Source organism: Poecilia mexicana, unplaced genomic scaffold (assembly GCF_051168715.1).
Source record: "Poecilia mexicana isolate PSO_F unplaced genomic scaffold, ASM5116871v1 scaffold_19, whole genome shotgun sequence".
Classification (NCBI taxonomy): domain Eukaryota; kingdom Metazoa; phylum Chordata; class Actinopteri; order Cyprinodontiformes; family Poeciliidae; genus Poecilia; species Poecilia mexicana.
The window spans coordinates 15,394,219-15,409,768 of NW_028263388.1; the positions used below are offsets into that span (position 1 = coordinate 15,394,219).

The 15,550-nt window shown below is 40.2% G+C and overlaps 1 protein-coding gene across 4 annotated transcripts in view; it reads left to right on the plus strand.

The window, feature by feature from the left end:
* The window catches only part of srcin1b (SRC kinase signaling inhibitor 1b), a 106,080-nt gene that overhangs the window by 89,731 nt on the left and 799 nt on the right, over positions 1-15,550 (plus strand). For 2 of the 4 annotated variants that reach the window (XM_088000856.1, XM_088000859.1), the window contains 6 exons: positions 5,767-6,070; positions 6,314-6,644; positions 6,732-6,874; positions 7,450-7,599; positions 7,703-7,804; positions 10,441-10,578. In XM_088000856.1, the coding sequence (XP_087856982.1) occupies positions 5,767-6,070; positions 6,314-6,644; positions 6,732-6,874; positions 7,450-7,599; positions 7,703-7,804; positions 10,441-10,578 (1,168 nt within the window). Of the gene's footprint in view, positions 1-5,766; positions 6,071-6,313; positions 6,645-6,731; positions 6,875-7,449; positions 7,600-7,702; positions 7,805-10,440; positions 10,758-15,550 lie in introns of those variants that run through there. The other 2 variants (XM_088000857.1, XM_088000860.1) reach the window with 2 other exon arrangements.

Consider the following 15,550-nt stretch of genomic DNA (forward strand, 5'->3'; position numbering starts at 1 on the left):
TGGAAACGATCAGATCAGTTCTGCATAACCCAAACTACTGACCCTTTGCAACTGCGTCACTTAATCATTCGAGGCGCCATGATGGACGTCGGAAGTGAAGGATTGGAGTATTGAACAGAGCGATCAATAGTTTTTCAAAGTTGTTTGGAGTCTGTGTGTTTTTTTTTTATTAAAAACCTGAAAATTCACACAGTCAGAACACTTTTTTTTAACCCCCCCGCAATGGCATGGCACCCCCCAAGCCCCAACAAATAGTTAGACACTAACTATAGTTAGTGTCAAATAGTAACTTGGCGCCTGTGCGTTTTATAGTAATGCCTGAATATGGCGAGTTTAGCGGAGTCGGGCTGCTGCAGCAGCATGCTCTCCTTCCCACCATCAGTACTGCTGATAAATAATGTTGAGATGTTCTGCTCAGTAATTACATCAGATGATTAGTTCATCAGAGCAAGCTGTGATCACGACTCCACAGATTCAACTTCCACACCAGCCTCTTTGTGGGTTTAAGTGTTTCATGTCGGCAGATGATAGTGCAAACAATTGCTTCTAACAATACAATTAACAAGCTAAACACTCAAACTTAAATTAGACGTCAGTTCATTTCAACTCAAAACAAAATGTCTGTGCCATAAAGGTTTGTCTTACAGGCAAAAATCCCTCAACATTAAATAAGATTCCCTTCAGTAGGTACCGGCAACCAATTTTTTTTTCTTTATATTTTTTGTACTCTGAATGCATTTTTCTATTAAGTGCATTACCAGAAAAGAGCAGAAAAAAATTCAGCCCATTATATCTAATGGTTTCCAAGATTTTGGGGGGTAGGTGTACCTTGCCACAAACCCACCTTTGAGTAGAAAAAGATGGGGTTTTTGAAAGCCGATTACTTAAAAAATAAATAAATTTGACACTTATTTTGTAATGACAGCCCTTAAATATAAATAAATCATATCAAAAAACATGAATATGTACAGTATAGTTTACTTTTAAAATGAAGGTTCTTTAAAATATGTAATTTTTAAAAATAAAACAAATTTCAATATTTACCCTGACAGCAGAGATGGCATGTTTGGGATACTATATTAAAAAATATATGTTGAAACCAAGCCCCAAAAACTATTTTGCCCGTCCTGCTATGTGGTCTTAACAGGCTAAATTTTTTGTAGGGGTCTGGGACTATTCAATAAAGATTTATTAGGCTGCAAAACTGCTTCCAAAGCTAATTTGACCGACGGGGGGGAAAAAAATTCAAAAATTGACAAAATTAAGTATTTTTTGACCACTCCCCAAACTTGTATTTTTCATCAGATTTCAATAAAACTTCTCTACTACAGATGAATTAGGCTGCTGAATAACATAAAGGCATCCATTTTTGGCCATCTTTAATAGTTTCCTTGATATTGCTTGTAGGAAATAGGGATTTTTTGTTTGTTTTTAAAAAAAAATCTAATTTTAGAGAATTTTTGACTTGCACCAAAATGTTTATTTTTTTTAATGCATTTCATTGAAACTTCCTTCCTAGATGTCAATTAGGCTGCAGCATCATATAAAAACATTTATTTATGGCTATCTTTAGTAGTTTTTTCTATATTGTTGAAAGAAAATAGAGATTGTTTTTTTTAGATTTCTTTCTTTATGGAAAATTCCCTACTATCGACCATCTGAAAAAGTGCCAAAGAAAGTACACTTTATTATAAAAAGTGTCAAGAATTTATCATTTTAGTATAGATAGTCACTTCATCATGCCGCCACCCACATAATGATGCCCTGGGCGGTTGCCCAAGCCTTCCATATCAGAAACCGCCACTGCTAACGCGCTTCATGTCCTTGTTGCAAAAATCGCACAAAATCAACACACGCCTAAACCACACAAATACAGATCATCATACATAATTCCCGTGGCCCATAAAAACAGCGGATCTAATCCGCTTTTTTATTATTATTAAATAATAAGGACAAAGCATACCTGTGGAAGAGGGGGAGGGGAAGGAGGAGGAGGATGAATAACCCCACGTTCAGGTGAGGAGGGGAAGGGACCATGTTTGCTTAATTTCATCTCTTTTATAAAAGTTTCGACAAGATTTAACTTTAGATTTAACTCCTCCCGCAGTCTTTGTGCGAGGCTCCGGCAGGTCGCATTAGAACGCGGTGGAGCTCGGCATAGCGCGGTAGATCTCATGATCAGCCAGCCGGGCGGTCCGTCCGCTTTTCTGTTTGCAAAATCACAAAAAAAAAATTAAAACAGGTCCCCGCTAGGCCGTGCACACGGTAAAAAGCTCAGGAGGGGTTGACTCGATCCGCTCTTAGAACTACCGGATGCTTAAAACTCCGGTTATTCGTTTTTAGTTAGCTTCACCACTTAGCCACATTTAGCTTACAGAAAGAGCGAAAGCCGGTACCTACTTTCAGTCAATGTTTTTGCAAGTAATTTAGAACATGCAACATTACCAACTAAATCAGTGTTTCTCAAGCTTTTTTCGGGCCAGCACCCCCCTAGCCTTTATCCAGGTCTCTCACCGCCCCCCAACAAAGAATCTGTAGACTACTTTGCACTGACTATTATTCCTACAGCCCTCAGTATATGAACGAAGCGGTCCGTTCAAACTCTCCCCATTACCTGCTTAGCAGTTATGTTGACTCGGTGGCTCAGGACAAGTAACATTAGGGGAAAAAGAGCAGGACACTTCACGGAGATAAATATTTCTGGTCGAGTCAAACTTTATAATAGAGGTTGAGAAGTCATGAGATAATGGCGGCACGTGCTCGAAACGAAGGAGGACGAAGCTTAGCGAGATACAAACGCACACAAAAGGCATCGGCAACAAGTTATGTGTTTTTTTTTTTACGCTTTAACCACGTGCCAGGTTAGAATATGAAAGAAATAAGTATGGAAACTAATAACTTACCGAACAAGCTAGATCCCATCACTTCCGTTGCTTTTTAACTGCAGAAATAGAGTTGGGAAATGACGTCAATCTGCAGGAATATATATATATATATATATATATATATATATATATATATATATATATATATATATATATATATATATATATATATATATATATACGCACGCACACACCGTGTTTCCCCGATTGTAAGACGTATCGGCGGGTTCAGGAGGGTCGGCTAATATAAGCCGACATATGTCTTACTTTTCGGGGAAACACCTCTCATCTAGCTGCGCGCCGCCTCCTGCCCACGCCCGCACCGTCCCCCTCTCCATACGTCGCCGCGTCTGCCACCTCCCTCTGATCTTAATGAGCGCCGCCTCCTGCCCACTTCCGCGGTTTATGGTTAAAACAAAAAATTCGACAATTTTTTTCCAATATAAGACATACCCCGAAAGTAATATAGAGAGAGAGGGATTAATATTTTACATTAATCTATATATATAAATATATATACATGCATGTATCCAGACAATACATGGAACAAATAAAACCCCAAAACAATTACTGAAGTAAAGAAAAACTCGCAATACAAATGAAAAGCACCAGCAACACAAACCAAAAAATGACACTAACAAAAGATGTTCCCATATGAATTTTAGAAAAGACGGAATTGCTGCCTTCACAATATCTTTGCAGCAAACTTTCCCAGCCGGAGAAGTTTGTTCCTTTGGAAGAATGGGGAACTCTTTCCCTTGGACAGTGGTCTCTTTGTGGGTCCAGTCTTCTAGAGACGCCTTCGTTAAAGAGGAACTTGATTTTTTGGACCCAACTGTCTCCTTCTCACTGGGAAGATTGGCACAACTGTTTCTCCATGTTGTTCCGCAAGAAAGTGAAGAGATAATGTATAGAAAAAATAAAAAACACAAATAATCACTAAAGTAAAGAGAAGCAAGCATTAACAATAAACAGCAAAAGAAAGACAAACCAAAAAACAACAATAACAAAAGTTCCTTTAACGTTTTGAGAAAACGCGTGATTTCCATCTTCTTTGTGAGATCTTCTTTGCAGCAAACTTCCCCAGCCGGAGAAGTTTGCTCTTTGGGAAGATTGGCAAAATTGTTCCCTCGAATGACGCTCTCTTCTTGGCTACAAACTACCCCAGCCGGGGAAGTTTGCTGCTCAGTGGAAGAAGGCTCCTGAAGAACCTCCCCAGCCGGGGAAGTTTGCTGCTCAGTTGAGGCAGGCTCCTGAAGAACCTCCCCAGCCGGGGAAGGTTGAAAAAGAAAAGCATCAAAAGCATCATACTCTGAGAACCAAGCTTCGCCAGCCGGGGAAGCTTGGTTCTCAGTTGAGGCAGGCTCCTGAAGAACCTCCCCAGCCGGGGAAGGTTCGAAAAGAAAGGCATCAAAAACATCATACTCGGACTCGGTGGCCTCTTCCTTAGAGCTACCTGTGTCTGAATTTTTACCTGGAAATACTTTATCGCAAACCTTCTTCATCCCTGTCGTAACTAAATAGCCAATGGCAAAACTCAGGTGAAAAAACATGCTAACTAATGGTTGTCCGTACTAAAAATCTTTGCAAGAGTGTTGGTGTCGAAGAGCTGATTCTATATGAACTGATGTTTTGAAATACAAGCATTCATAACCTCAGAAGTTTTAATCTTTTTACCACATCACAGATGAGGTCATAGCTACAATGAGGTCACTGTAATTCTGTAGTTCTTCCTTCTGCTCATTGCTATGGAAACGATCAGATCAGTTCTGCATAACCCAAACTACTGACCCTTTGCAACTGCGTCACTTAATCATTCGAGGCGCCATGATGGACGTCGGAAGTGAAGGATTGGAGTATTGAACAGAGCGATCAATAGTTTTTCAAAGCTGTTTGGAGTCGGTGTGTTTTTTTTAATTAAAAACCTGAAAATTCACACAGTCGGAACACTTTTTTTTTTTTCATCCAGACGGCCCCCAACAAATAGTTAGACACTAACTATTTGTTAGTGTCAAATAGTAACTTGGCACCTGTGCGTTTTATAGTAATGCCTGAATATGGCGAGTTTAGCAGAGCATGCAGCAGCATGCTCTCCTTCCCACCATCAGTACTGCTGATAAAAAATAATGTTGAGATGTTCTGGTCAGTAATTACATCAGATGATTAGTTCATCAGAGCAAGCTGTGATCAAGACTCCACAGATTCAACTTCCACACCAGCCTCTTTGTGGGTTCAAGTGTTTCATGTCGGCAGATGATAAAATACTAGAGCAAGCTTTGAAATACAAATAACTCATCTATTACTTGGCAAACCCAATCTGTGCTGCAGAGAATGTAAATTAAATCAATTCTTCTTTAAACATTTATTTTTAAACAGTAAAGATGCTTTATTCCGCAACTATTCTTTAGCGAGGACATGGAATTTCGTGGAGGGTTGATGGGAAGTTAGATGGAACTAAATACACAACAACCTTGAAAAAGGCTTGTTAGAGGCTGCAAAAGATTTGAATCTGATGAAAAGTAAATTTTTCAGCTGGGAAATTACCCTAACCATACAGGCAGATCTACAAAAATGTCTTAGGTCAAAGCATATTAATGTGTTATAATGACCCAGTTAGTGTCCCGACTGAAAGGACATTAAGAATGTAGGGTGAGATATGATGTGAAAGGTGGTTCTACAGAGTATCGTCTCAATGAGGCTAAATACAAATGAATGTCACTGTTTTTGTGCTTTTAAAATATTTTGAAAACGGTTTTCTAAATTTTAAGTTGTTCTTGGAAATTTGTCATTTTAAAGTAATGTTGTTAGCATTCGTTTCTCTGTACAGTGTAGTATCTTGCGTTTAATGTTTACTGGCATTGTGTTTTGTCTGTTTGCACAGACAAGTCTCAGAAGGCGTGTGGAAGACCCCCGAAGACCTTTCCAGTCAATCCCAGAAGAGATCAGACGACCTGAGCCGCAGATCTGACCTGGACATCCTGAACAGTCCTCCTCTCAGCCTCAGTGACCTGAGCACCAGCGCCGGTCTGGCCAACTGGATGCCCCTGTCCTCCTCTGCCAGCGAAGCCGACACCTCCGGTCCTGAGCAGGACGTCCAGTCCTCCATGACCTTCAGAAACCGAGTCCTGGATGAGCTGCCCAGTCGGCGCCCTGCAGACAAAGCCGTGTCTGCTGAAGTCAGACTGGTAAAACCTCATCATGTTAATTTCTCTGCTGTGAACAGAAATATATTTGCCGCTCATTCTTCTGCCAGATGGCAGATATTCATTTACATTTGACATTATATCTGAAAGCTCTTAAATCTGTTACTCAGACCCCCGTCACACACGAGCAGATGGTTTCTTATTCCATTTGTTGGGGCAGCATTAGAAAGCGAGCTCCATATATCCTGCCAATAATTTCATGTTGTTGTTTTATTTATCTGTTAGGCGGCTGAGCGGGACTGGGAGGAGAAACGTGCCAGTTTGACCCAGTTCAGTGCCCAGGACATCAATCGCCTGCTGGAAGAAACCCAGGCGGAGCTGATGAAGGCCATCCCAGACTTGGACTTTGCTGCCAAGCACATAAACAAACCGGCAGTGCCCCCCAAACCTCAGATTACCCTCCCAATAAGCTCCACCACAGCTACTTCTTCAGCTGCTGGGAGCACTGGGACCACAGCCACCTCTACGTCCAGTGGGGACCAGCAGCCTGGCAAGGTGCAGCTCGCTGCTCAGAAGCTCAACAGCATGGAGGGTGGCGGCTCACATCGAGGGTCTGGTGAGTTGTGCAGATTTTACCCATCAACTGTGCAGATAAACGGATCATTTATGAAATGAATCTTATGGTCTTTTCTGATTTTTACAGTGGACCTCAGCGTAGCCAGATACAAAACGGAAAAACCGTCCAAGTCTCCTCCGCCACCTCCCCCTCGCCGAAGCTTCCCGTCGGCTCACGGCCTCACCACGAACCGGACCGGAGAGGTGATCGTCACCAGCAAGAACCAGAAGGTGAGACTCAATGGTTTGATATTCACATCAGCTGTGAAATCAGATCTTTAAGCAAATTTATCCAGTCTCTGTTCATAATAAACAACAAATATCTTCTAAAGGATATCATCTTTGCATTGAGTCAACTGACCTCAGCGATCACTTCTACATGTTTTGACAACGTTTCTTTTACAAGCATGTAGTGACAGTGGTCAGTTGATTGTTATCTTTGGAGTGATCCCTCATACTGAGGATGCATGTAGTGACGGTAGAGAGGAAAGTATCCATTGCAGTTTCCATTGAAATGTGCTGATCCCCACAAGAGATGCAGTTCTGCAAATGTTCTCAGGTCAATCATCCACTCATCACAATTTGTTCAGCTGCTGTTTGATATATGCTGCCCATTATTGAAAGAAAAATATTACCACTGTCAGTCATAATGTCATGCCAGACTCGTGTGGCTACATACCAGACCAGTCGTTTCTGAGACACCACTGAATCAAACATAAGATGTCTTACCGCAGGGATGCATATGAACCCTGCAGGACTAGATACACACCACAGAAGGTTTGACTGGCTCTGTTTTGTGTGTATAGATCGAAGAAGATGGCGACTTGCCAAAAACTCTGGTGAAGCTAAGAAGGACCCCCTCAGACACACCCCGGCCAGCCTCCACTCCACCTGTGATCGCCGCCTCGGCCATTCAGGACGAAGATGACGAAGAGAAGATTCTCGCTGAGCTAGAGGTAGAACAGTTGTTAAACTGCTGAGTTTTTTTTATTTTTATTATTTATTTTTGCCTCATCATATTCTAAAATGTTCTCACCACATTATTTCATAAATTAAAAGATATTTCAGAGAACACCTGTAAAAGATTCCCCCAGTAGTAAACAGAGCAGCAGCCAACCAAAGGCCCCCCCTCCATGCGTCTTTGGGTCGTTGGGCAGAAAGGTAAAACCTCAAGCTGCCGCTTGCTGCTGCCACACTCCTAGATCTGGTTCTTCTAACTTTACTCTCTTTATTAACTACTGTTTATTTCCTACTTTGCTCATTCTTCCATGCAGACTAAATACAAGTCTTGAGAGAAGAAATGAAAAGAAAATGGAAAAACACGTCAGCTTGAACGTAATTAGAAATGTGCTTTTTGCTTGCCCTTTGCCTCAAGATCTGTGTAGGTTTCTGGCTTCTATTCACAAGAAACATTAATTTATCCAGTCGTCAGACTGTGAAGCAGAAAAACACTGAGGAGGGAAATTGGTTATTAGTTTGTCTTTCAGACGTCAGAGTAAATCTAGTTCGAACACACGCCTTGGTTCATTTCCCCAGAATTTACTGAGCTGAATCAAATTTACTTTTGCTGCTAAATGGAGTAACAATTGCACAGAAGGTTAGCTGAAGAAGTGATACAAGCGGGGGCGGAGGGGCCTATTAACTTTTGTTGGACAAAAACAAAAGTGAATGATGACATTCTGATCCTCATTTATGAAGGTTGTCGCTTTTTATTGCCAAACGAGAGGCATCCAATTCAACTGCTGATAGTATCATGGTTAATAGTCTGCACAAAACTCTCAGCGCTTTGGGAGTTTTGTGCAGACAACTTATGCAACTGATAAGTTGAAGACTCATAAAAATTAGGCTTCTGATTTGTTTAAAATACATTTTACCTTAAAATTTATTAGATTCAATTCTCGATTAAAACATTGCAACAAAAAAGAAAATAAATTTTTAATTTACATCAAGTTACATTACAGTGGAATTACTGCACATCTATCGGTATCTAACTAAATTTACCTCAGGAATTGAAAACATCTGTACAGGCTAGTCCCTAGACGTGGTCAGCTGTTAGTCATGTTTCCAGTCACTCGTCGTTGAGACTTTTATTGTGAAAGTGCGAGATTCTATGTCACAGAAATTTATTTTAAAGGAGGACAGAGAACATGATCTCGAAAAGGCTCCAAACAACCTGCTATGTTTATTTTTGTTGTTGTTTTTATTCAAGTGCTACAGTGAATGATTACGTAAAAAAGCCATATTGTCCAATAAATTTCAGTTCCTGCCCAACTCAGGTGTCACAAACTCCTCTTCCCTTATATCTGAGGAAGATTTTTTATTCATTTGGAGAAATACTACATTACAGTAACAAAATAATCCTGTGTGAATATTTTTTTACACAAAAATCAAACCCAGATTTTTGGCTTTATCCCAATGTGTCTGAGTTAGTGTGCAGTAGTTGTACATCAATGTGCCCAAATAAACCTGTTTGCACAAAAAACCAGGGGGGGGGAACCTCCAAAAACAGCCTTCAGTTTCTCCGACGTGTTCAGCTGAGTAAAGAGGTTTTGTTTTTCAGCAATTATCTCCCGACTCCACCAGGCAGGTAACTGTCAAAATAAAAGATGTTGAGGATTTTAGGCTCACAGTAGCAGTTTTTTTTTTTTTTTTTTTACATGCAGGTAGGTCTTTAAGATTCACACCCTGTTTTCAGAGCTGCTTCTAACTGATGATTAATGTCAGCTGAAATGACAGCCACTAAAATTATCTTAAAGTGTTTTTATCCCCAAGGCACAAGGCTGTCATTTCTTCCCCTGAGTTGCTAAATGAAAATGAAAACAAATTTAAAGCAAGGGAGGAAGGTTGGAGAGCAGGGTTTCTGCACAGTTCAACTCTTGTAGGAGAGTTGGAAATTGAAGTATCTATATATTTTTTTTTTAGCTTTAAATAAGTATGGGAAAATATTTGCCCATTTCTTTCTCCAAGTAATTTATCCATCTATTAGTTTATCAATCTGTCTGTGTAGTTAGCCATCTGTCATCAGTTTGCTTGCTCATCCATCCATCCATCCATCTGTCATTCTCTTTGTCTATTTGCTCATCTGTTTGTCCATCCATTCATCTATCTATGCAACTTATTGAGATGGTGTGACAGTGTTTTGCTGCTCAAAAACGCTCCAATGTGGGTGAATTAAAACAGCTTTGCAAAGTAAAGTGGGACGAAATTCCTCCAGAATTATATACAAGATATACAAGACTCTTTGTCAAGTATTTAGTTTTATTACACCAAACTGAATTTAAGGATGTCAATTGTTTGACTATTTTTAGACTTTTGGACTTGATTGTTACAGACATCTGATGAAGATTTAAATTGTCAATTGAACCTTCGAAAAAACATTCACTTAGAAAATCACTACTTGTATCTGTTTAATGAAATTTTTACCGAGGGGAGAAACATTTTTGCAACACTGTAAAAATGTAAATCCCAAGAAATTAAAAATAAAAATTATAGCAAAATCTAGACTTATTTCATGTGACTGAGGTCAAACTGTTGTGTTCACAGCCAAACAGACTTTAAAAAGAACCTGGAAGAAGAGTTAAAAGGAAATAAACAATATAAAAAAAAATCTAAGAAAGAAGTGGCAACAATTTATCCATGAAATTTTTGCTGTAAATTTTTTGCAACACTGTTTCCAAGTCATTCTGTAAATAGTTTCCACATTAGTGCAATGTTATCAAGAGGCTGTCACTCTGTCTTGTTAAGATCAGGTTTTCCAGAATGGCTTAATAAAACAACTTGCTCCTCTTCCCCCACAGAATAGCAGTAACTCGCCAGGACCAACGAAAGGTCCCACCGTCGCAGCCCGACTCAAACACCTTCAACAGGGCAGCCTGGAGAGACCAAAAACCCGCAAGCAGAAAGAGGATTTCCCCAAAGTCCAGGGCCAGCAGCAGGTATTCCACTTCTAACCCCTCTGACGCTCCGCCTGCCTCTCCTCTCTGCTGTCACTTCAGAGGAAGCTCCGCCTCTTTGTCCCAGAAGACTCTGTGAGGGAGCACAAACTGATTTTCACCTCCTCCTCTTGTGTGTTTTAATGTTTTGGGGTGGCTGGATTTGGACGAGCTTGTGGAAGCATCAAGTTTTTGTCCAGTGTGTTAGATTTTTTATTTTTATTTTTTTTTTCCACTGACTAACCTAAATTCAGTCAGAAAAATTCTGATCGCTCATCCTGTTAAAACTGCTGCCTTTAAATAGCCAGAAGGATACAGCTTATTATGCAGAATGATTTGAGCGAGGTTATCCTACGTATGAGTTTAATTCATGCAGGAAATGGATTCAGAAGCAGCAGAAAGAGCAAAGCAGACATGGAAAACAAAACACACGTGGAGGCACAAAAAATAACATTTTAAAAATAACTCTGCATAGGTAATATCAAATATTGCTTAAAAAATACAAAAGATGAGCATAAATTGATGTCCTTTCCATATTGTTTTTTGAGACTGACTTGACTGTTTATTTTACTGGCTGGAAATGCCTCATTCAATCATTTTCCCCTAAAACAGTTTCCTGAAAAACATCCTCAATTTAGCTTTTGTCCAAGCAAAAATGGTGCAGTTGTGAGCTGATTATCAACAACAGTTAAACTGGTCACTATTTTGTGACTCTACAGAATTTATGAAACATTTAATGGTTGTTCAAATTAAATTTCTGTTTTTATTTTCTACAGGATTCAAACCTGCTGCTCACAGATGGTAACACAAACCAAGTATCCAGGAGTCACAAAAAAAAAATCTAATAATAAAGCCCTACAGGATAACATAAATATAACTTACAGTCCCATACTTAGTCAGATCATTCTCACTAAATTAGAGAAAGTTAATTTATTTGAGTGAAAAACAAGCAGGGATAGCTCAACATAAACAGGTGCCAAGTCCTGCTGGGAAATTAAAACTTTTTTCAACGGAGGAACAAATGAAGAGGTCTAAATTCTCCGGTGAACAGCTGCACTGACACTGGACTCGATAAAGCTCAGTGGACCAGCTGAGCAGATGAAATGGCCCCCCACATGGCCAGGGAACCGCCACACTGGACTCCAAATTGGATTCAAATAGAATGAAAATTTCATTCAAAAAGAGTAGCAGTCCAGTCCTTCCTGGACTTTGCTTCACAATCGATTTATGCCGCAATCTTCCTGTTGCTTGTGCACTTATCTTCTACTGCACTTCCTCCGTCTAATAAAACTTCTGCTAATTATGCAAAGTAAATTTGCACAGAGTAAACCTGTGCAACGAATGTTGCAGACAAAGTTCTAATTTGTTGAGACGCACACCGAAAACATCAAAGTACAAAACCTGGAGCTAAGACACTGCTGAGGAAATGGAATCAGTTCCCTTCCTCATGTTTGGATTCGTGAACTGCAGTAAAACCTCCAGAAGAAATTGAGTCCAGCCTGAGCAGAGTTGGTGATAAAAGCACAGCTTGTTTGAAAACGGACGCTTGAATATTATTGTCTCCATGAATGGATGAATCATATCTGCTCTTTCAGACCCAGCCAGTCGCTTTCGACGTGCTACGTTTCTGAGACTACCAAGCACATCCAGCTGGCCGCTCAACGCTATTTCAGTTTTCAGTCTATACATGTATTCCTGAAACATAAAAGCTCCGATATTTGTAGAGTAAAGAAAGTAAAGCCTCTGTACTGTTATATTACAGCCTCATATTAAGGCTGGCCAGTGGTTTGAAATCTGTCCACCCTAGCAACAAATCAGATATAATACTCCAACCACAGCTGTGGTGCTAATGCAACACTTAAAACATTCCTGTACTGTAGTCTGTGCAATCGGAATATTATAATAATATTACAGAAGCACTTTGGTGTTTGTCATATTCAAGCAAGTTCAGGTCAAATACAGAGAAACCGCAGAAAAAAGCTTTGCTCTTTAATTGGAATTAGAATGAATCAAATTTGTTTTAAAAACAAAATCTAATTTTGATGCTGTACAAAATATTTTTCTGCCTTCAGATAAAAACAAAGCCTCAAAAGCAACACTTAAAAGTCACAATCTTTCGAAATGTGCAGATGCACAAAACAAACTACATGTCATCGCTTGAGATAAAACTGGAAACGTATGATTTATGTAAAAGAAACTAAGATATGTTAGATGAAGTGGAGTTTAGCCCTGTCATACATAACATGATGGATATTAAATGTTTTCATTTATAGATTTTAAAATCTAATGTAAGTACCGTATTTTCCGCACTATAAGGCGCACCGGATTATAAGGCGCACCTTCAATGAATGGCCTATTTTAGGACTTTTTTCATACATTAGGCGCACCGCATTATAAGGCGCATAGAATAGACGCTTCATACTCTATTATTACACATCCACATTAATAAAGAAATGGTCCCCGAGTACTTTATATAGTAGGCTGGCCCAGTCGTTGTTTCACTCACGGTGTTGGTGTTGCGATATTATGCCCAACTGCTTTCTGGGTAACACAGACCAACCGACAAGCTGCCGCTGCAGTCTCTGTCTCTCTTCCCCTGCCCCTCCCCCCCTTTAAATGTATTATCAAACTTTATTAACAAACCAGTGTTCTGACAACTATCCCAGCATGCACCGCGCACTACTTCTTCTACGGGGGAAAAAGAAGTTGGCGGCTGCTTACCGTAGTGGACCAACTACGTAAGCAGCCTACTGCATGTCTGTGTAAACATGACGTCTTTCATTTCGATCTGAGTTAATTAGCGTAGCATTTCTGCCGGATTTTCACAACATATCAGCCACGGCAATGGACAGGGGAACCAACAAGTTCATGTCATCTTTTTTGGACAACATCAAGGTGTTTGAGCCACTGGATGCCTCCGCGTCACAGCTAAAAGCTACCGATAGATGAGGAAAACAGCAGATCCTCACACCCTCAGCATAAATATAGCTGTGGACAAGATCACTGATGCCTATTGTTCTTGCAAGGCTGGGTAAGTCGGCATTCATGGTTTTGATGGTCCACAATGTACATTAGCATATGTTTACTACTGTAGCTTGTGTTTGTGAGACGGTCACGCACGTGGTAGCTGCACTGTGACCTAAAATGGGCATTAGCCAATGAAACGCGGCCCCTGTGGTAAGGTCCGTTGCTGGACCTGTTGTGGCTCAATATTGGTCCATATATAAGGCGCACCGGATTATAAGGCGCACTGTCGGCTTTTGAGGAAATTGAAGGTTTTTAGGTGCGCCTTATAGTGCGGAAAATACGGTAATTCTTACAATAAAATTAATCACATTTACCGTTAATAGAAAGTTTAAAAAATATATAGAAATGTTCCCAAAATAAGTTTTAAATATGTGCATCAGTTTTATCTCCTGTCGGTTTTGGAGACAAAAAAAAATCCTTTTGTGCCCTGTTAGAAATGGCTGAAGTAAGTTTTCTTGTCCTGTTTTAGTATGTTCGATGGGGGGAAAAAATGCTCTTCTGTGTCAAACAGTACATTTTAAAGTTTCACATTCCCTCAAGGTTCTAACATTAAGAGTGGACCAGACGGACCGTCCACATGGGGATGCAACAATTCTGCACTGCTGTTGACTTTAACTCGACTTTAATTTGATGCTCGACTCAGGTTTATGCTCTAAATGAGGAAAAGTTGCTCAGTGCCTTCCAAAAGTATTCTTACCCCTTGCAGTTCCTCACATTTTGTCTCATGTCATTCAAATCCACAGACTTCAGTGTAATTTATTGGGATTTTAAGTGAAGTAGTAAATGGGTGCAAACTGAAACGTAAAGGACAAATGCATTGATGTGGTGGGAATTTGTATCCACTCCCGTTTAATCGGAAACCCATAAATGAAATGCAATGCAACCAGTTTCCTTGACTGTGTAGTTTAATGTAGGTGCAAATCCAAATGTTGTGTGAAGATTTTAGAGGTTATTGAAAAAGTTTACTGGACCAGCAGCATCATGAAGAACACAGACGGGTTGGAGTTGGATTGATTTGCAGTTTGCTTCAAACTCAGAAAATACGTAGAAAAAGATGCAATCCTGAAACCTACAATCCTGAATAATCAACCAGAGCTACAACTGAATTGCTTAGATCTAATAATATACATGCGTCAGAGAAGCACACTTAAATCTCAGCCCTAAATCTCATTGAACATTTCAAAATGTATGTTCAGACACTCTACTCAGTCTGAGATATTGTGTAAAGAAGAAAAAAAACTAGATGTCCAAAGCTGATACAGGCAGACTCAAGGAGTGTGCTCATTTACATCCCTGTTCTCTGCAATGTGCAGCTTTCTGTTGGTTCTTTACATAAAATCCCAATAAACCACATCAAAGTTTGTTGCAACGTCACAAAATGTGAAGAAATTCCAGGGAATTTGTTTTTAAGCCTCGGTACCTCGGCCAGGTTCACCCAACGACTTTGTGCCAGGTTGCTTTCCTGCATCGTTTCTGTTGCTCCAAGCGTCTCCAACATTAGTCTCCCTGAACGTAACTTGTTTTCCTGCGAAGGCTCTCGGTTCGCTGAACATTTGGATGGACAAACTGTCTGCAGACTCCCGGATGTCTGATGGGAGGGAAACTCTGTCCGGATCATTTTTCCGAGCCGTTCATCAGCAGTGGCAGCAGAGGGGAGCAGGGGACGGCCGGCTTTTTGTTGTTGTTGTTTTTTTTTTCAACTTGGTTGATGAATTTGCTCGGAGAGAAGCTGTGGAGTCTCCTGCTTCTGCTTCCGGGCGGTTTGACGATGGGGTCAGAAACTCAAACGTTTTTGACTCTTATTCGGAGCTGTGGGCTCCTCTCATTCCTCCTTCTACACTCCCCGTCTCATGTCTCTTGCCCTTATTTCTCTTTCTATTCATCTCTTCTTTCCTGAATTCCCCAGTCTCTTATTTCATTCTTCCCCTCTCTTTTTCCTTCCTCTGTT